This window comes from Antedon bifida, chromosome 6 (genome assembly GCF_963402885.1).
Source record: "Antedon bifida chromosome 6, ecAntBifi1.1, whole genome shotgun sequence".
Classification (NCBI taxonomy): Eukaryota; Metazoa; Echinodermata; class Crinoidea; order Comatulida; family Antedonidae; genus Antedon; species Antedon bifida.
In genome coordinates, this window is record NC_136231.1 from 6,992,129 (window position 1) to 7,013,504 (window position 21,376).

Consider the following 21,376-nt stretch of genomic DNA (forward strand, 5'->3'; position numbering starts at 1 on the left):
GCTAGAGCAGCAGCGTGAAAAATCAATCAATATCAGTAGACCAATGAGACTATTTCGTACAAGTCAATCAAATATTTTTAGTGAAAACATTTTCCTTTGGATTCGATTAGTTGAGATATTTCATTGATAAACGACGACTGGTCTCCTGGGTTACACACCAAGAGCATCTAGCAAGTGGCATCGTAACAACACACAACAATTGACGAAGTCTAGCTCACAGATTGACGAAACTGTCTCGAAAGGTTAGTTATTTTACTGGTTTACAATTAATGAACTATATCTCAAAATATGTATAGCCATACAATATCTACAGTGTTTTGTGTATTTACATTATATGCGATTTTCTGCTCATAAACATCATAAGATATTTTATTCTAATTATTTCTCATAATAATGTTCATTAAGAGCAAAAAGTGTAGCTAATTATTATCCAACAACAATCCTTACCGAATAATGCAGAAAATCAAAATAACAGCAATACAAAGGATAAATAGAATACCAATAACAGCACCAATTATTGCCGAATTTGACTTATCTGTAATTGTAAACAGTATGGATATCATGATGAAAATAGTATTAAAGATAGTTTGTAAAATATGATATATGCATTTATAAAATAGGTCTATAAGCAATGTTGTATAGAATAAACCACACCTTTAATAGCTATTGTCGAGAAACTCCAATTTCCAGCTCCAGCGCCATTGACAACTCTAGCCTGTTTAATAAACGAGAAAGTGTCGGCATAAATTCAATACTGTAAACTGTACTATATAATTGTAAACAAAACGGTGTCAATTTTTAAAGCAAGAAAACTAATGCATGGAAAACAATATAATACATCATACATCATGTTCTGGATAAACATTTTACAAACAAGACCGGAAAGAAACTTTAAGCCTTTACCAACTACTGTATGTTTTATATTTGCAGGATCATGCAAATGATAACAATGCAATCGTTGACATTATGTTCGATTTTGATATAACTATATGTTTTCCCTTTCCAAATTTACGTGTGCCACACATAAAGGTATGAATATGAATATGTATATGTAAATTGAATAACAAATAATTTCTGTAATGATTGCTTCTCACACAGTTGACCTTTTGTATTTGAACTTAATTGAAAGATATAATATTTGGTAGATAATAACAAACCTATAAATTAAATATTTTAATAATCAATGGGATAAGGAGACACAATTTGAAATAATTATGTATTAATTATTGGAGAAATGAAGAAGGAATTTATAGAAGAACAGAAAGCGCAATGATAAAAAAGATATGTGGTGTTAAGCTGGCAGAAAGGATGAACACAAAGGAGCTCACGAAACATATTGATCTGGAATGTAGATCGTGGAAGTTGTTATGAGGAGTAGCTTGAGATGGATTGGATATATTCTTTTTTTTTCTTTTTCGTGGGGCGACCATCAGTAACAAATAAAATTACAATTCTTTTTTTTAAATACTGTTTGAAATATCAATAAAATAACTATAAAATATTACTGTTACTACAGTACATTTGTAAAGAACACTTAATAACAAGCTTACATATACAGTAGCTATTAAGATATAATTAAATTATTGTTCTTTCACATTCATCCATTTCTTGTTAGCTTTATTTATATTATAAGTATATTGATTTTCAATCAAACTTTCCAAGTTCAACTCGGAACAAGTTCCAAACCACTGTTGATTTTATTTTTGAATGTTTTTCCACAGATTTAGTAAAATTGGATTTATATATTACAAAAAGTGAATATTGCTACAAATTCGTTGATATTTTGACTTTTTCTTCCATAGCACACATTCTAAGAAAAAAATGAAGATGAACCAGGGAGCTTGGCATTTAGAAGGTAGAGGTAGAATAGAAAGGGGAAGGTCAAAGAAAGCAGGAAGGTTGGAACAATATGTGCAAGACAGGAGGAAGTGGAGAGAAGGTGTAACACTTTGAAATGGTTGACAGTCAGTAGAGGGAAGAGGAAGAAAACTAATGATATTATTGTGACTACCGTACTTACACTAACTTCATAATCTCCTGTGTCTAAATTTGGTATCCTATAGCCTTCAATTATGTCTTCACCTTCATTCAAAATAATTTGTTGAATCCCCCATTCGTCACCTGAACTATATTTGACATCATATTGAATCATGTTTCCATAGAGATTGCGGGTAACCGAAGGAGACAGCCGTACAGATACTACGAGATACGATTTTTTATGACTTGCTTCGACTTCTGGAGCTGGAGGCTCTGAAAGGTGATACAAGTACATTCATTACATTGTAAACAAATAAAAAGAAAATAGAAATAGAATAACTATAGATAAAGCAGTAATTTATATATTCGTCTAGCCTGATATATTAGTTTTATAATAAAGATATGTGAACATACATTTCAGTAAAATACATTTATGTTTTTTTGGAGAAAGAATGGAATGTTATGCAGAGTGAAGAGAAAATTGTTGATGAATTAGGGACATGGATATTAATTTCAACTTGTGTGTGTGTGTGTGTGTGAGGTTGAATTCTCATTTGTAATAGGGATTCAAACTTACGACGTCTAAATCATCGGTGTTTAGACTTAGAGCTTACGCTGATGGCTATAACTACAAAGAAATTAAGTGGAGCAAAGCATTTGACTACGGTGCGTAGTATTAGGACGTTTGTGCAAAACTCTGTTTGACTGACTCCCCATGATGCAAACATTATTCGACTAATGTAAAATTGAGTAATAAAAAGAAACTATTACTATAAATATATAAATCTATTAGGCCTACACTGCACACAGAAATACAATCAATAAAATCAAATAATGAGTTAAGAAAAACTTACTCTCCTCAGGTGAATATTCAATTATGATTCTTGGTATACCAATAGAGTCTTTGTTTGTTGCTGTTACAGATATGGTGTACTCTGTGTATGTTTCAAGATCTTCTAATGTGTACGCTAGTGTTTCAGTGGTGAGATTTGTTGATAAAGACCCATCTGAAAGTCTATAAGACACTGTGTAAGACACTATGCCAGTGGAACACTTTGCCTCATCAATCTAAGACATAAATAAAATACAAAGCTCTCATATATGCACCCAATTAAAATCGTTCAATTAAGCCTTATGAGTCAATACAGTACAGGATGTTTAAGTGTGAAATACTGATATATATTTGCAACATGACATAAACATTTTATTATTTATTATTTTTGTCATTCAAAGTTGAAACATTCAGATCATATAGATAAATTAATACTCAAAAAGTCAGGCAGTATATGTATGGATGTTAATTAGCATTAAAATATTATTCTTTTTCCTTGTATAGATACATACTGTTAGAGGTTTCCATGACATTTCAATTTGTTTTGGCTTCTCGAGACTGCGACTTGTACTGACATCTGGTGGTGATGGTTCTAAAATAATATAATACAAAAGCATGTAAATAAAGCAATACAAACATAAAATAAATTTCAATTATTAAATATCAATTCATCAGGAAAAAAATCCACGTTATACTTTGTTTTCCAAACGATGGAGTACAGCAATACATTTTAAATTATATTATATATTTAACATTATTTCCACAAATTGTAATGTTATCCTACAATTTGGGTTACAAAATCTGACTAGGTCTTACGTCTATTCTACTTACAACCAAACAAATAAAATAATATAAAAAGAATGAATCTAAATAATAAATTCCACTTAATTCTGTTGCGGGTTAATCGAACGTAAATAAATTAAGTCATTAAATTTACTCAACTTCTTATTTCAAAATATATATTTATTTTGTTTACTATTTAAAAAAAATTGATTTATTTACCTCCACAAAGTGTTCTGACAGATGTACTTTTACTTCCCAGTGAACCTTTACCTCCTTCACCCTCCCTTACAGCTGCTACTACAAAGGAATAACTCTGTTCATAATCTAAACCAGTAACTGTTGCTGAAGAAGTTTGGCTGACTTGTGGTATTTCCATCCAAGTGGTGTCATAGTAATACACAACATATCCTACAATAGGCCCATCACCAGAATCACCTCGTTCTGGATCCCACTCACGCCATGTCAATTCCACTGATGAACCTGTGACTGATGTCACACTTGGTCTTCCGGTATATGTAGGTAAACCTAGAGAAAAAACATAGTATAACAATCTGTACACTTTCTTTTCCTCCTATAATCACTACAAAATTGGTGTTGACATATAATAACAAATCAAACAGCATTATGATTAATGTAATATAAAAACTAAACAGATCAACTGTATGAGTACGAGAAGTTGAAATAGTAAATCTATACTCAATTCCTGTGTCTGATTATTAGGCTACTGTGTTGCACACAATTCTCAAATTGTTTAATAGCAACAATAGTGTTGAAAAGAATAATACCTGGCATGTGATATAAAACCATCCAGTAAAATGATACATTTAAATGTGTTATCAAAATCAATGAAAAGTTGAAAACAATCCTTACTAAACAGATCAACTGTATGGGCACGAGGTATTATGAAAGAATCCTTTGAAATACTAAATGTGTACACAATTCCTGTATTAGCTACTGTTGAAAATGAAACTGTGGTGTTTGTTGCAGATTGTACACGTTTAGTTTCAGCAACTGGTACAGAATCAGCTTGCAGAGTAATATTAACATCTGTGATATCCCCAAAAACATTGCATTGAAAAGTTGTTGTTTGTCCTAGATTTACTTTAACATTGCTTGTTGAAGTGATTCCTAAACAAATATAAGTTTTGTAGTCAATGAAGGCATGTTGAGGATGAAATATTCTATTTAAAATACTTTTCTTGATATAGCGTGTGTCAATCCAAACAATTTCCATAATATTTATTATATCCATTCAAATGAGGCACTTAAAGGTAGATCAAAAAATCATTCAGTGCAACATTTGTGAAACTGTTTACTTATTCCCCTTCAAATTTATGTTAAATTCAATTTCGATAGCATTAATACAACATATAGAAATTTACAACATTACAATTTGCAACAAAATTTGGTACAAATTTAATATTGTTGCTTGAGATGTGCAGAGTGACCTGTCCTTATCAATCATGCACTTACTTGTAGTACAAGAGTTTGGCAACCAGTTTTCATTGCATCCACCATCACATCCAGTTTCATGATGACAAGAATTTGAATCACAGTTGCAAGTCAATTCACACATGTTGCCATATGTTCCTGATTCACATTCTTATTAATAACAAATAAATTAAATAAAGAGGTTGTTTAATCTGTATATTTGTATTTTTAGATCTCACTATGTCGTCGGTTGGTCGGTCGGTCGATGAGTTGGTCGGTAAACACTAACTTGAGCACGCGACTACAGCCATGTAAATGGTCTTGTTTAAGTTCTCCTATATACTTATTTTTAAGATATGTATTTAAAGTGTACTTCCAAAACAATGATGCATTGTTTTACAAATACAATGAATACGTATTTTTTTTATACATCATCTATATATACATTTACGTAAGGGAAACATTCTGTAAATCGTGCGTTGCTTCTAGAATGTTTACTCGGTGGTATATAAAGTTCGTACTTTCGGTACTGATTTTAACCAGCTGATGTAACCCTAAATAAATAATTTTGTTTGACAAATCCAAAAGAAATTACTCACATTCTTTAGCTTTCGCCATCTTGTCTGATGGCTTGATCACAAGTGATCCGGTCCACTGCTACTTCCTGGAAATCTGTTGTTATTTCCAGGAAGTAGCAGTGGACCGGATCACTTGTGATCAAGCCATCAGACAAGATGGCGAAAGCTAAAGAATGTGAGTAATTTCTTTTGGATTTGTCAAACAAAATTATTTATTTATTACCTACAACAATCCTACAAAATGCGCTTATTCACTGATGTAACCCTGTTTACTAATTAAATCGAGGTAGATAATTAGTTATTGACAATATTAAAACGAATTTAGGTTCAACGATTTTCCTGAAATAGGGGTGTTTTCGGATCGTGGTATACACTGTCTAATTGATGTCCATCTTGAAAAATACCCGCACACAATAATACGAGGATGCTTCGCATTTACCTATCTCCTCCTATGATTATTATTATTAAAATGTTGATTGGTACTGGTGATTTAATCAATTAATTCAATACAATAACAAGAATTAATTAATTCCTTGAACTGCATATAAATCAGACTTTTAAAATGAGGATAATAACGATAAGTGAGAGTAATTTGAGACTAGATGGTACGCTCCCTTCGCTTGCGTACCATCTAGGTCGTGCCCAGATGGGTCTCGAATACACAGTAAATTCAGCGTAAGGAAACTGGAGTACCGCATTGTCGTTTACAGGAACGAATAAATATACACGGTGATTTATGTAGTCAAACTAAAATTGGCACCCTGGGAATTACTTCCGAAAGAAAATCTTCTCACAAAATAAGTCCAATTTGTTGTTCATTAGGGTTGAGGGATGGGGAAGAAGATGGGTGCAAAGAGGAACAATGTTTTAATATATTCTTTATCCACTCAGTAACGAAATATTTGTGTTCATGTTTTATAAATAATATACCACTGAACACAGTAAAACATTTCTGATTCAATACTTTGTTGAAACTATCACTGTCATTTTGTTGTAGACCTATTATAAGGTTTGTTTGTTTCTAATAAAGATAAAAACAAGAAAAAAGAGAAAATATTAATAATTTTATGAATAAAAAAAAGAGTAATGATATACATTTTATTTATAGAGGGCGTATCAATTTGATTTCTGGTGTACGTGCGTACAATTGATGGGCTAGTGCAGCTGTTCCGCCGTACCACGCCGAGAATGTTAAAGAGTCGATATCCAATCGAGTTTGAACATTACCATAAAAGCCACAGTGGTCTAATGGTTAGCACAGCTGCATATCAAGCAGAAGGTCCGGGTTCGAGTCACGGTTTGGGGCGACTTTTTACTTTTTCTCATTCTCACAGACATATACAATACAATTATTGTATTAAGCTCTACCCATGGTATCGAGCACTTTCTCCAGTTGATCTGGCTTTCTACTTAGTTATATATTAGTTTCTCCATGATGTTAATATATGTAAAGCAGTATCTTTCAGCGTATTACTGCCGTTACTTACCTTCACAGTATGCGTTGCTATATGCATGGTATCCTTCAGCGCATTTTCCATTACTACAAGTACCATCCGCCTTATCACAGGCAACATTGTCCTTACAATGGCAAATGGAAGTACAGTTACCACCAAAGTAACCAACTGGACAGACTACAGGAACTGTAAAGAGCGAAAAACTACAATTGTATAATTACAATAAAAAATGTATACGGTTTGTAAAAATACATAAATATACCAGAATACCATAATAAATGATCCAAAAAAGGTGTATTATTAAAAGTGCGTATTAGGGAGATACTGGCGTTTGCGGATAATGAAATTACATTACGGGTATACTTACATACTGTACATAGTTGTTTCATCGTGTTTGTAATATACAAACTTATTATGCTAGTTACATTAATTATGATAATATTTTATAGCGAGCAAGTAACAGAAACACAGTACCTTTTTTGGCTTCTGACACTACAACACAATTTTGGCTTTTAGTCAAACTTTGGTTTTTGTTAAAAGATAATAATTTATAAAAGTTTACAATAAGATTACCATTTATACATGTTTTCTCAGACAATGCAAATTGTATTGTTTGGGTACAGATGTTGTCATTCTAATATTTAGTTTTTATCAATAATAACATCAGTAATCAGTATCTGCAATAAAATATTAGGTTCTACATTATGGTAATACATATTTTCTGTACTGATACCTTGACAATTAGTTCCAGACCATCCATCAGCACATCCTCCAGATGTACACACTCCAGTATACTGGTTACACCCACCTGGGTTGCAGTGACATTCTTGACTGCAACCTGCACCAAATTTACCAGTTGCACAGTCTGGAGGTTGTAAACAGTATGTATTTATTTATTATATTGCAATATTATTATTGCTTCAGGGACGTTATCCACTAATATGGTTGTTCAGATCCACCCCCTTTCGACACAATTGCTAAATAATTCTATCAGCATCAATGAATTATTTGTTGATTTATTCACGAATAATTATCATCAATAGAGTGCTAATGACTTGCTTGTTTGTTCAACTATACAGTACACCACCAACACGGTCCGCGAAGCATTGACAATAGTTTCCCTCTCGCAAAATGCATAGCCTCTGCCCTTTGCAGTTGTATTTTAATATAAAAAAACAACTAATTTAAAATGCTGTGTTGAATATGTAAAACTGACCAAGGCATTTTATATAATTCCAATTTTATATTTAATTGTATTAGGCCTACTTAGATATTAACTCATTTAAATTTAATTTCTTCATTATTCATAGAAGAAATACAATAATACACATAACAACGATCTAAATTACGGCTGTTTCATAGTGACATAAAGTAGTGAGCCCTCAGTCGGTGAAACTGAAATATTAATTAACACATTAAAATGTCACGCTTTACGTGCGTTTAAACAGCCGTGAAATCAGTTAGTACTCCATTCAAATTATTATTATTATATTTATTAGTCAGAGTTTATATACTTACTATAAAATATTTAGATAACTATATAAAAATTTACTATCTCATAAAGTAGGCCTACTTCGGATGAACTAGATTTGAAGTCGTCACGGTGACGAGTTAGGCTATCGCGCAACGCGTCGTAACGTAACGGCTAGTGATCCTGAGGTCGTGGGTTCGAGTCCCACCCAAGAATTACTTGCGTAGTTTTTCGCAAGTATTCTCAATGTACTTAGCATGAAGTACAAATTACATCAGAGTAGGGAAAAACATCTGACCAATGATATTATAATTACAAAATATTTTATATTGTGTTAATAAATTTCAAAATCCTCTTTTCTCAATCTCTAATTTTGGTAAACTGTTTGCTAAAAATACATTTTATTATTTCATCTAATTATTATGATATCACATTACCTGTTAAACATTTCAGACCAGTATAGCCAGTTATACAGTCACATCCATATGGATCAGGCAGGCAGATTTGAGAACCTTTGCATTGGGCTTTGGTATCAACTCTAAATGTACATCGCCATTCACAATTAGGTAAAAGTCGATTACCACCACACGCTGGTTAAAAAAAATACAATATTTGTTTAGAAACAAATTATTGCTAAATCAATATTGAATTAGTTTCTGTAAAACCTTCAAAATGGTAATTTTGTTCAAATTCAACAACATTTTGTGCTTGAATATTCATACTTACTGGTTATACAGTTGTCTCCACTAAAACCTGCAGGGCAAATACAGTCACCCGTCTTATCATCACATACGCCACCATTGTAACACTTATTACAAAAACCTGTACATCGAGGAGGACCCCACCGACCAGATGTGCATCCTATATGATAAGTAATAGTTTAGGTGTTTAATTTCACATAATAGACTATATTCACTTTGACCAAAAACTGGATCGAAAAAAAAATATTTAAACTAAAATAAATGTAATTTAAAGCAAAAACAAAATATTTAAATTGTCTGTCGGACAATGGTTTTTGGTTAAAATTAAACTTTAATTTTGTCTTTTTATAAGTTTTTGGGTGTTTTTATTACAGAGTGAATAGCTTTATTAAAATTGCAAAATGGCCCAAGAAGGAATGCCAAGTTAAAGTCATAGATACAAAGACGGGTTCCTTCTCTCACTTAAGTAATTTATGATATTACTGCAAAACACGTTAGTGGACAAATAGTTTGGAATTAATCGGAATAATATTTATTATAATGCATTCCATGAATAGGAAATAACCTCGATTATCAATGAATGTGGAATCATGACCACTAACCTCTAACTATCAGTTCAATGAATGAATGTTGGAATTGCTCTCTTTCAGTTTCAAAATGAAGTTCATACATTCCAGCATTTTCAAGTCCAACATTTTCAAATGTAACGCTTGATTGATCATAAAGGTAGTTGTAGTTATCTAGCCTATCACCATCCTTTCTCCAGATTAATTCTTCATTATCAGGATTACTTTCTACATCAAATGATACAGTGACCCTATCTCCTATTGAAGCTGTGATACTTGTTTTGTGGTTTGTTGGTATTATAACGGCTGAAATTAAGTTAAAAATGGAACAACTCTACTAACTTCTGATTTTACATAATAACAGATTTATACTTTTGGTCCTCACGAACGTTTTGCAAAGTGCATTATGATTTAGAATAAGGATGTAGAGATATGTTAGACAATTAGTTCACGACTCTAAAAATGTGTACCAACATAGATGAAGGCTAACTTTGTTTGATTTTTTAACCACCTCTTCGGGGTGCCATTTCCAATTTCAAAAAACAATTGGAACACGTAACTTTGGAAAGTAGCCTGGATTTGTTTAATTAATCTCTTGGAATAGTATTAAAATAAGTTTTGTCATTTAATAATTTGTGTGAGGAGTAGGAAGAATAATTAGAAAACCTCAATTTGGAACATACGATGATGTGTGTTGCAGATAAAAACCTATAAACATTGCTATACTATACAAAGAAAGAATTACTTACAATCCTGAACGGTTTGAGTATCAACGATTGTAGTGTACACAATAGTTTCTTCACCACCAACAACACCTTTACAGTAATAAGCACCAAACGCATTTTCACTTCCAATAGGAATAGGTAATATTCTAGCATTAGGAAATCCACTATGAACTCTCCCAGGCTGTTCTGCAGTAGAATCAGAGCGGCTCGCTATCTTAAATGCTCTTCCTAATGTTATTGTCGTACCAGCTTCACTTGGGTAGCATTGGAATTGTTCATAATTAGCAAAAGGTGAGCCAACGTTTAAAATTGTTAAATGTGTACCAGCTGCAAAACCTATAAGAAAATAAATATTTAACAATTTTATTAGGGTTACATAATTATTATTATTATTAATGTTAATGCTCTGAGTGTACTAAGGTTACTTATCACATGCTGTAAGGTCCTATATGTATATTTATATAGAGGGCGCATTTCATTTTCAACATTGTTTTTTTTTTTTTTTTTTTTATTTATTTGGTATAACACTCAAAATGCAACAAAAGTTGAAAATCTTATGAGTTTACAAAAGGTACAACAAAGAAAAAGATATAAAACTAATAGGCCTATACTAAAATTGACATAAAAACAAAACCAATTAAAACAAAAATATAATATGCACAAATTTAAAATTAATGATTATTATTAGATCAAATTAATAGAAATTCAGAAATATATACAAGTTTAAAATTATTTATTATTTATTATTTATAAAGTCCTCTTAAAATTTAAATTCAAAAATGTCATTAATCCAAGGATCAATACAATTACTGTATTATTATTTATTTAAAAGTCTTATTGCACTAGGAAGAGTTGAATTCGCATAACGGTTAGTCCTACATCTAGGTACACTGTACTTGCTGAAGGAACGTAAAGTCCTCTCGGGCTTGATGTTCTCAGGTATCCACGAAGTAAAACGCCCAGATGTCACCAGACTGCTTCCAAATTTGGCAAGTACACCTAACCGTCTGTCTTGTAAAGATGTTACATTCAAGATTTCTAAAGTGTCTTGATACCCTGTGTAGTTGTTATATCCGATGATGATCTTAAAGGCTCTTTTTTGAACAAATCCCAACTGGGTGCATTGCAGTTTAGTGATTGCTGAATGCCATAAGGGACTAGCATACTCCAGTAAGGGCCTGATGTACGTTATATAGGTGAAAACAAGATCATCCCGAGGTGCACCATATCGTTTTAAAATATATAACATAAACAAACGACGAGAGGACTTGGATATCATTTCATTAACTTGATAATCCCATTTCATGTTCTTTTGTAATAAGACACCCAGTAACTTAACAACAGACTTCTCTTCTAGAACATTGCTTTCCTATCGTGGTATCACATTTAAAAGAGGATGACAAGCCATGGTTTAATGTTGGTATAAAGAAATTGATTTGCAAACGACATAATGCTTATAGACTAGGAAAAGACACAGAATTCCGCTTCTATAGAAATGAGGTCCGCAATAAAATCAGATCGGCCAAGGCCGAATTTTATTCAAAATCAATCGCTGCCTTAAGAAATAATGAGCCACGCAAATGGCACAAAAAGATCCAAACAATTACTGGAAAAGCAAAAGCCTAAATCTAACACAATCGTATTAAGCTGTTATTTACCAGTACATGATGTTGTAAGAGACCTGAATATTCATTTTTCCAGAATATGCTCTCAACTTCCTGCTCTAGACTTGGAGAATTTACCAGCATTTCTCCCATCTCTGAGTCCACCAGTTATCTATCCTGGTCAGGTATACAGACGTCTGTTAAAGATTAAGGTTAATACATTTTTTTTTTAGATGATCCCTGTTTTTGGGAATAAGACATGTGCGCGCCTAAGGTTGTTGTAGGAGGAGACATAAAATGGTCGCAAGGATGAGACCATCTGTCATAGGCGTCTGATAATATGCTATTATAAAATTGTTACGCGGAGAAAGACCATAGGTTTTGAAACCCACAAGCCACATGCATCACATGTTTGACAGCTTAAAGGAGGAAATAAAAATAAGGAACAAGCAGTATATTGTGTGTAGTCTTGTTGTTGTTTACCTGAATCAAACTCCGTGAACAGAGGTCGTAACATTTCAAAACCTGTGTCTACGAGTCAATCTAGACAAACAAATCGGAGGTGCATTGTTGTGCAACAGGAGGCTTTATGTACGTTGGATATCCAAAGGTCAAGTAAGATTTGTGCAATTAATCGAGGTTCTTGATGCGTGAATAGGCTCGCTTTGGAGGAACCAAGAGGAATTTGCATACTTTGCTGTGAAGATACTGTACTATTAAGGGAACCAAGATATCAAGGAAAGAACCGTATCTAAATATTGTTATCAAGGACTTTATCATTGATTATATATATGCATTGTAATTTAATTACTTTCCACAAGGATTTTTATTGCATTTAGGAATTTAGTGTTAATATTGTACACAATATTTCAATTACTGTTGTGCTACTCATTTAATTGATATTGTATTTGTTCGTAACAATGCCTCTCTCCAAAGGTTCTTCTGTATGCTCTAGCTCTGCTGCATCCATTAGGTTGTCAGCCGCACAAACACGAGCTGACCTGGCAGTAGCTAAGGCAAAAAGGGATGTTGAATTAAAGAAACAAGAATTAGCTGCAGATATTCAAAGATTAGAACTTGAATCTGAAGTAACTATGAACGAGGTAAAATTACAGGTTTATGAACAGGAAATAAAGAAAATGGAGGAGGAAGAGGAGAATTATAGGCAATCGAGAGACTTGGATTTTCCTGAAGGAAATAGTCAAGAAAGAGTAGCAGATTATATTCAATCTAGCATCACTCATAGTTCTATGCCACCATTACAAGATGACAATGAAGAAGATTATGCTGTAAGGGAAGAAAAGCTACCTAGTCAGCGTGGTGCAACTGTGCAACCCAAGACAAAGGCGGCTATTAATTTAAAGGATCCGATTCATGATGCATTCATGCAGTTTATAAAAACCACCAGTTTACCAAAGAGGGAGTTGACTCCATTTAGTGGGCAGCCAACAGATTATAATAGGTTTATTCGAGCATTCGAGCATGAAGTGGAGAAAAAGGTGCCTGATAATCAAGACAGACTTTACTACCTGGAGCAGTTTACTGCAGGAGAGGTGAACCAGCTTGTTAAGAGTTTTATGCATATGGAACCAGAAAAGGGCTATAAGGAAGCTAAACAAGCCATCGTGAAAAGATATGGTAATAAGTTTAAATTGTCGGAATCATATCTTCAAAGAGTTAACGGTGTCTCAGAGATAAAGGCAGAAGACGGAGGTAGAATCTCAACGTTTTCATTACTTCTTTTAGAGTGTCAAAATGTAATGTTAGATTTGGGCTATATGGATGAACTCAATGCTACCACTAACCTTCAAATAATTATCAAGAAGCTTCCATACAAGATGCGTGAAAAATGGCGCACCAAAACTGATGCTATCCAGCAGAACCGTCGAGTTGTTTTTTGAGATTTAGTGGAATTTGTGTCTACACAGGCTAGGATACTGGACAACCTAACATTTGGTAGGATAAAGGATGAGAAGGTAATGGGAAAGACCCCATCAAAATATACGAAGAAGGATACTATGAGCGGTGCATTCGCAAGCGTAGAAGAAACATCTTACAAGGACCTAGAGAATGTATGCCCGTATTGCAAACTCTGGGTGTTGGTTAGGAAAATGTTCACCGTTTGCAAAACTAAACAGAGAAGATAAACTTAACTTCTTGGCAAAGGAAAGGAGATGTTATGGTTGCTTAGGAAAGGGACACGTATCCAATTGAAGAAGTGCAGTAGACGAAGTAAATGTAAAAAATGCAACCAGAAACATCCCACAATTCTTCACAGAGATGATGGTAATACTGTGCAGTCAGCAAGTCAGCTCACTACTACGTCGAAAGAATTTGTACCAGCTAGTAGCGACCTGGCATCAGCTTGCGTTGATGACGATGCAGATTACGCGCTGGCCGTCGTACCAGTTTTGGTAAAGCTTAATGGGCGCCAAGTAACAACTTATGCATTTCTAGACCCAGGCAGTAGCATCTCTTTTATTTCAGATAAGTTAATGCAACAATTAGGAGTAGGCGGAACAAAAGGTTCAATTTCATTCAAAACGATGGGCGTGCCACATACGGCCCCCGCGAAGTTAGTGAAGAATATAAGAATACAGGCTTTGGCTGGGAAAGAAAATGATGTGACGATTCATTTGGCCTTCTCGAAAGAAAACTTACCTATTGAGCGGAATTTAATACCCACGCAAGAAGAAATAGATAAGTGGGCCCATCTGGGTGGAGTGAAAGTCAACTATATTGAGGCCGACGTTGGGCTGCTGATCAGTATGAAGATTCCAGGAGCTTACATACCCCTCGAGATCAAGACTGGTCCTGAAGACGCACCTCATGCAACAAGAACCAAGCTTGGGTGGATTGTGTGGGGATTGATAAAGGGAGAGAGAGCCAGTCAACATGCTTCTTACAGAACTCAACTTGTGGCCTATAATAACTCTACACATGAGGAAACAAGGTTAGAGAAGCTATATCAAGGATCCTTAGAAATGGACTTTCCAGAAAAGGGACTTAATTTGAACCATAAACCTTCTGAGCGAACGCTGGGTATAAATTGTGACTTGGAGAATGACGTGTTTCAACTGAGTACACCTAGTGTGACAAGGCAACAAAACATATGGACTAGAAGACACTTATTGTCAGTAATGAGTTCAGTATTTGACCCGATGGGGTTGATGTCACCAGTGGTACTGCCAGCAAAGGACATTTTTCAGCGATCACTTAGTTTGAAGGACAGCGGTTGGGATGACCCATTCTCAAAGGAATTACAAGGAGAATGCACAAAGTGGTGGAGTGAGCTACAACTTCTCAAGGAGGTTGTGATTCCTAGATGGTTAGGAACATATGCACATTGCAAATGTCAACTACACGTATTTGCTGATGCATCCAGTAAGGGATACGTGAGATTAGATGACGGATCCAATAGATGTACGTTGCTATACAGTCGATCCAGAGTTTCGCCGAAGAAAAAACAAACTATTCCGAGGTTAGAATTGACCGCTGCGACAGTTGGTGTAAAAAGTGCAGCAGTTATAAGACAAGAAATGGACGTCGAATTTGAATTACATTCATAATAGAAATACGAGATTCAGTGTGTTCGTGGCAAACAGGCTACGCGTGATTCACGAGGGCTCGGAACTTAATCAATGGCGTCATGTTAGGAGTAAAACCAATCCAGCTGACCTTGCATCTCGAGGAATAAATCTAAAAAATGAGGATGAGGTTGCTATGTGGCTACGAGGGCCGGCGTTCCTCACAAGAGATCCGTCGGAATGGCCACAGCTATTTCAAGGTAATCCATTAAAAATTGATGATCCTGACGTAAAGGAAATCTTTACGGTAGTAGAACAAAACCGTTGGATGAATGATCTGATTAAGCGGTACTCTTCCTATCACAAACTAAAGAAGGCAGTCGTATGGTGGACTAAATTTATAGGTTACTTGTCCCACAAATCCGTAACACCAATGATAACAGCAACTGAAATGAAACAGGCCGAGATAGACTTGATCAGATATGTACAGGAAGAGTTTTTCAACGAAGAGATTGATGCGTTGAAGGGCCAAAGGGATGTGAAGAAAACTAGTTGCCTTGCAAAATTAAACCCGACCTTGGATAAATGTGTGCTGAAGGTTGGAGGGAGATTGAAAAATTCGGAGTTGGACGAAAATGCCAAGCATCCAATTGTATTGCCGAAGCATCGTCTTTCAGAGGTGATAACTAACGAGGTTCACAAGCGCACAGGTCATTGTGGCAGGAATCAGTTAATCAACGAGGTGCGAAAGAAATTTTGGATTGTCACGCTTCCATCGGTTGCGAAAGCATGTGTTACGAGATGTGTCACTTGCAGAAGATACCAAAGAAAACCCGAAGAACAGCAGATGGCCGACCTTCCATCTAGCAGAGTATCCACAGGGAGTAGACCATTTGCTCATACAGGCATCGACTATTTTGGCCCGTTTGAGATAAAACGAGGACGCTCAGTATTGAAGCGATATGGTGTATTGTTTACATGTTTTACAACCAGAGCCGTACACTTGGAGGTAGCCCAATCTTTGACTACATATTCATGCATAAATGCATTGAGAAGGTTTCTGGCTAGACGCGGTCATGGCGTCAAGACCATTACTTCAGATAACGGAACAAATTTGGTAGGCGCAAGGACCGAATTGCGACAGGCCCTTAACAGTTTTGAACATGACAAGGTTCAGGAGAAGATGTTAGCAAACAGTATTGATTGGAAGTTTAACCCTCCAGCGGCATCACATTTTGGAGGCATATGGGAACGTTTAATAAGATCATTACGGAAGGTGTTATACGGTGTATTGAAGGAACAACCGTTAAGGCTTGACGATGAAGGGCTTTGCACTCTGTTTTGTGAAGCAGAGAATATTCTGAATAGTCGCCCACTTACTATCAATCAGGACACGCCGGATGATTTGGAACCATTAACCCCCAATCATTTGTTAATTGGAGCTAACGTAGTAGGCTATGCACCAGGAGTATTTGTCAAAAAAGACATAGTTACAAGATAAAGGCAAATACAATACCTTACGGATTTGTTTTGGAGGCGTTGGAAAAACGAATATCTAACAACATTGCAAGAACGTCAGCGATGGCACCGGTTAAGGAAAAACATAAGTGTCGGAGATGTTGTAATACTGAAGGATAATTGTCCTAGAGGGCATTGGCCTATGGCTAAAGTGGAGTCAGTCTTCATTGGAGATAACGGTGTTGTCAGAGCATGCAAGGTGAAAACCCAAACATCAACTTTGGTTAGACCTATTACCAAGGTTGTGCTACTGCTTGAAGCAGATGGAGAGGTGTAAATTGTAGAAATTGCTTAAAAGATAATCCAATTATATTGCCTTTAATTATTGTTTGTTTAAGATATGATGGATTATATGTTACTAAACTTTATCAGGTTATTATAGAATTTATAATTGATCAAGATCGAAAATTGTATGTTTGTTTATTGTTTAAGGTGTTTGCTAATGCTCACTTTGAGTTTGCATTAGGTGTAAGGTCATATATGTATATTTATATAGAGGGCGCATTTCATTTTCAACATTGTTTTTCGTTCATGTGCAAGTTTTTTAGATGATCCCTGTTTTTGGGAATAAGACATGTGCGCGCCTAAGGTTGTTGTAGGAGGCCTGGAGACATAAAATGGTCGCAAGGATGAGACCATCTGTCATAGGCGTCTGATAATATGCTATTATAAAATTGTTACGCGGAGAAAGACCATAGGTTTTGAAACCCACAAGCTACATGCATCACATGTTTGACAGCTTAAAGGAGGAAATAAAAATAAGGAACAAGCAGTATATTGTGTGTAGTCTTGTTGTTGTCTACCTGAATCAAACTTCGTGAACAGAGGTCGTAACACATGCTATAGTAATTAGTTCTACTGAATGGAATTGATAATAAATGATATTTAATGGTAATAATGAATTATTATATTCACTTGGGTAACATTGGTACACTCCCCCCCATTAGCAAAGGGTGATTTAAAGTTAAAAACTGTTAAATGTGTACTAGATACAAAACCTACAATTCAATAGAATAAATAATTGGTTTCTTTTATAAATTATTTTTGCCAATAAAAAAAGTAGTAACTGAAGAAGAAAAACAATTTAAAAAATACACCTGATTATGATTCTTGAAGTTTAAAAAATGTACAATACATTAGCAATTCAATCTACAATCCAGTGTAAACGGGACTATATGATGAGTGGGGGGGGGGGGGGGGGGCGATAGGCCGCAGTAGAATTATAATAGGCGATCGTGTAAACACAGTTTAATAAACCAATTTGTCATTTGATTGGTGATCGTGGTATTCATGACTGAATTGTTCAAAATTGTGACTACGGGTATGCTGGAAATTATGCTAAATATGTCGACTGTTTGTAAACTTCTTGAGCATGTTTTGTGGTGGTGCTCTAGGATAGGGTAATGTTTGTTCGGTGATAGGGGATTTGTTAGACGACCATGGAACGATGATCCTGTCAGGATTTATTAATTCAATTCAATCTTTATTTAATTAAAAAAACATGAGTAAAAGTAAGAAAATAAAGGACTGACTGAAAATGGAAATAAAAAACCCCTTAAAATTGGTTGTAAGTATAATGAGTCCAGTTACAATGTGAAATAGAAAAATTATATATAAATATTAAATATATTAAAAATAGCAGAACGTTAAAAGAAAACAATTAAATCTTGTAAAATGGCAGGTAAAACATTTAAAATTGTATACAAATGCACAATCAATCAGTTTCGGTAAACAGCTCTTTGATGGATATACAGTAATAGTATGAGAGGCAACAATGTTCCGGGCAACAGTGCCAGATAGTGCTGCTTCTCATTTTTATGTTTATGTTAAATGAAAATAGACATAACTGAGTAGACGTTTAATGGTGAAATATATAAAACAAATAATGTGTATGGCATCGATATAAAAAAAAAAAAAAAAAATTCACATTTAATACCCAGTGAACATCTCCCCTCCCTGTAATGTGTAGCTCCATGTGACGTGACAGGGATTTTGTGTATGAATTCTCCTTACATAGTCGAATTTAATTTAGTGTTCCGTATTTATATTTTGATTGCTGCGCATGCGTGCGACCTGAAGATTAAAGATTTTTAATGTGATCGTTACCTCTGGATACTTGAGTACCACAGAGAACGGCGAGTGTGCCTAAACTATACTCCTTGGACAGACTACTAGATATCCTATAATCTGTGCCAAGTGGTTTTAAATCTGCGGATGACACTCGACGATTGCAAACATTTACATCCCGGCAACATTGGCTTAGCTTTTAATCTTTCACCTTACTTTAAATGACTAAACTAGCTATTAATATTAATATTTATATTCTATCACCAACGATTGGAATGATAATGGTTGTCAATACTATATAATACTGTATGCAACCACTATGAAATAACCAGGGAAATGTAAGGGCCTACCCCTACTGCTGCGATCCCTTTCTGTCCTACGTATTCTAAAAGTCAATAAAAAAAAACAGAAAACATTACCATTGTGAATTCCAATGGCGACCAGCTGAATTAAAACACGGAAATAAATGAACACATTCGCCATAACTCTTAGAAGAAGGAAGAATGTTTAAAAAAAATTGTTTACTATGAAGTTTCGGAGTCAATGGAGTATAACATATACTTCCGTTAAGTTTGCGGCTTGTGGGTCAGTTAGAGTAGTATATGTCAATGTACACTATTATATTATTTTATTGGTTGAGGCATGGTTGAGGTAAATGTTTGCATATCGTAAGGCCAATTTACACATACGAGCGGTAACGGTAAGAAAAATATAGAATCTGTTATTCCTTATGACCATTTACACACAACGTTGGGAGGACGGGCGTGTTACAACCGCTAATGTAGAAAACGCATTAGGGTTGTAACAGGGCGGTTTCCGCTCAGGATAGATACAGATTTTACGTGGGACAATATACCGCTCGTCTGTGTAAATTGGCATTTATGCATGTTAGGCCATGTCTAAAATAAGTCGGCCTAACAATATGTGTTCTAAAATCTGTATGGTTCATCTATATTTATGAAATTTATCCCTAGAGGTCCCATATTATTTAATTTCTCTCGCCTCAAGCACACCATGGTGGGCCAGTGTGACCAGCGATGGAAATTAAATTATGCTAGGTGGCAGCACAAAATTATGGCAGATTATGCTAGGCACAATTACGGCCAAAATAGTACAAAAACAATGTATCAGAGGGCGGTGTATGTTTATGTATGTGGGAAGCAAAAAAAAAAGTTTTCGAGTTTTCGGGCAAATTATGCTAGATTAGAAATATGCTAGAAAATATGCTAAATCGTGGTACATATGCTGTAGAATTGGGTTTTTTAAATTATGCCAGATTATGCTAGATGACAGATGGGTCAAAATTATGCCAGATAGCATAATCATGCCAGATTGGCCACTATGGGTGGGCCTGACGGTGGTCAGCGCTGTAACATATAAAATGTAAACATGTACTTATAAACTTTACTTATCTTTATCAAACTAAAAAATAATTATTAGTAGCTGCCTCCTATATTTATTTTTGTTTTTCTTATTTTTTTAGTTTGCCTAGTGTAACAAAATGTAATAAATAGATAATGGCACATAAAACATTGGATCATACTAATATAGCACGGCTTTGACTTAGTATTAACTCAATTATTTACTTCAGAACATTTTTTAAAGTGTTGTATCCGCCACAAGAAAGATTGCATATATGGTAATATGCTGTTTAGAAGACAAAATCAAGATAAATCGTAATTTGTGTTCCACCCCAGCGTCTCCCCTGAAAAACTGTAAAGTAACCTGTAGCCTAGTACATCATTTGAGTGGTGCGACCCATGTTAGCTTTAGGAGAATCAAATCAAAAATACAAAACATTCTAATGGGTTCCCGCTTATAGTTCAGTGTATCACTTGTGCATACACTACATAATTTAAGTATGAAGCGTTATTACAATAATACATATACTATTCTATTTTTATCTAAATAAAAAAAATTATAAGCCTAAAGAAATGCATATGTATCAATATTTATCAGTATAATTAATATTAATTGCAGGAAATTCAATTATTTTGGCAAAAGCATTATATAAACATGTATTTGTAAATTTAGATATTAAATAAATTCTCCATACATTTAAGTTAATAATTGCTAAATGCTTCTAAAAAGGGAATTGTGTAACGCAAAAAAGATCCAAAACATTATGGAACATAAGAGAGC

At 34.5% G+C, this 21,376-nt stretch overlaps 2 protein-coding genes across 3 annotated transcripts in view; both read right to left on the reverse strand.

Moving 5' to 3' along the window:
* LOC144844130 (receptor-type tyrosine-protein phosphatase epsilon-like) overlaps positions 1-21,376 on the reverse strand; it is a 40,797-nt gene that overhangs the window by 8,013 nt on the left and 11,408 nt on the right. The window contains exons 1-11 of one of the 2 annotated variants that reach the window (XM_078700871.1): positions 8,964-9,055; positions 7,789-7,920; positions 7,089-7,241; positions 5,066-5,194; positions 4,463-4,720; positions 3,812-4,117; positions 3,322-3,401; positions 2,832-3,045; positions 2,021-2,250; positions 655-715; positions 448-535 (exon numbers count right to left, since the gene is read on the reverse strand). In XM_078700871.1, the coding sequence (XP_078556997.1) occupies positions 448-535; positions 655-715; positions 2,021-2,250; positions 2,832-3,045; positions 3,322-3,401; positions 3,812-4,117; positions 4,463-4,720; positions 5,066-5,168 (1,340 nt within the window). In that variant the 5' untranslated portion in view covers positions 5,169-5,194; positions 7,089-7,241; positions 7,789-7,920; positions 8,964-9,055. Of the gene's footprint in view, positions 1-447; positions 536-654; positions 716-2,020; positions 2,251-2,831; positions 3,046-3,321; positions 3,402-3,811; positions 4,118-4,462; positions 4,721-5,065; positions 5,195-7,088; positions 7,242-7,788; positions 7,921-8,963; positions 9,056-21,376 lie in introns of those variants that run through there. The other variant, XM_078700870.1, reaches the window with a different exon arrangement.
* On the reverse strand, positions 9,209-19,781 carry LOC144844148 (angiopoietin-1 receptor-like). Its single transcript, XM_078700897.1, has 4 exons — positions 19,654-19,781; positions 10,543-10,854; positions 9,830-10,099; positions 9,209-9,387 (listed from the first exon to the last, which is right to left on the reverse strand). The coding sequence occupies exons 1-4, from the start codon at positions 19,715-19,717 to the stop codon at positions 9,218-9,220; spliced, it is 816 nt and encodes a 271-aa protein (XP_078557023.1). The 5' UTR covers positions 19,718-19,781; the 3' UTR covers positions 9,209-9,217.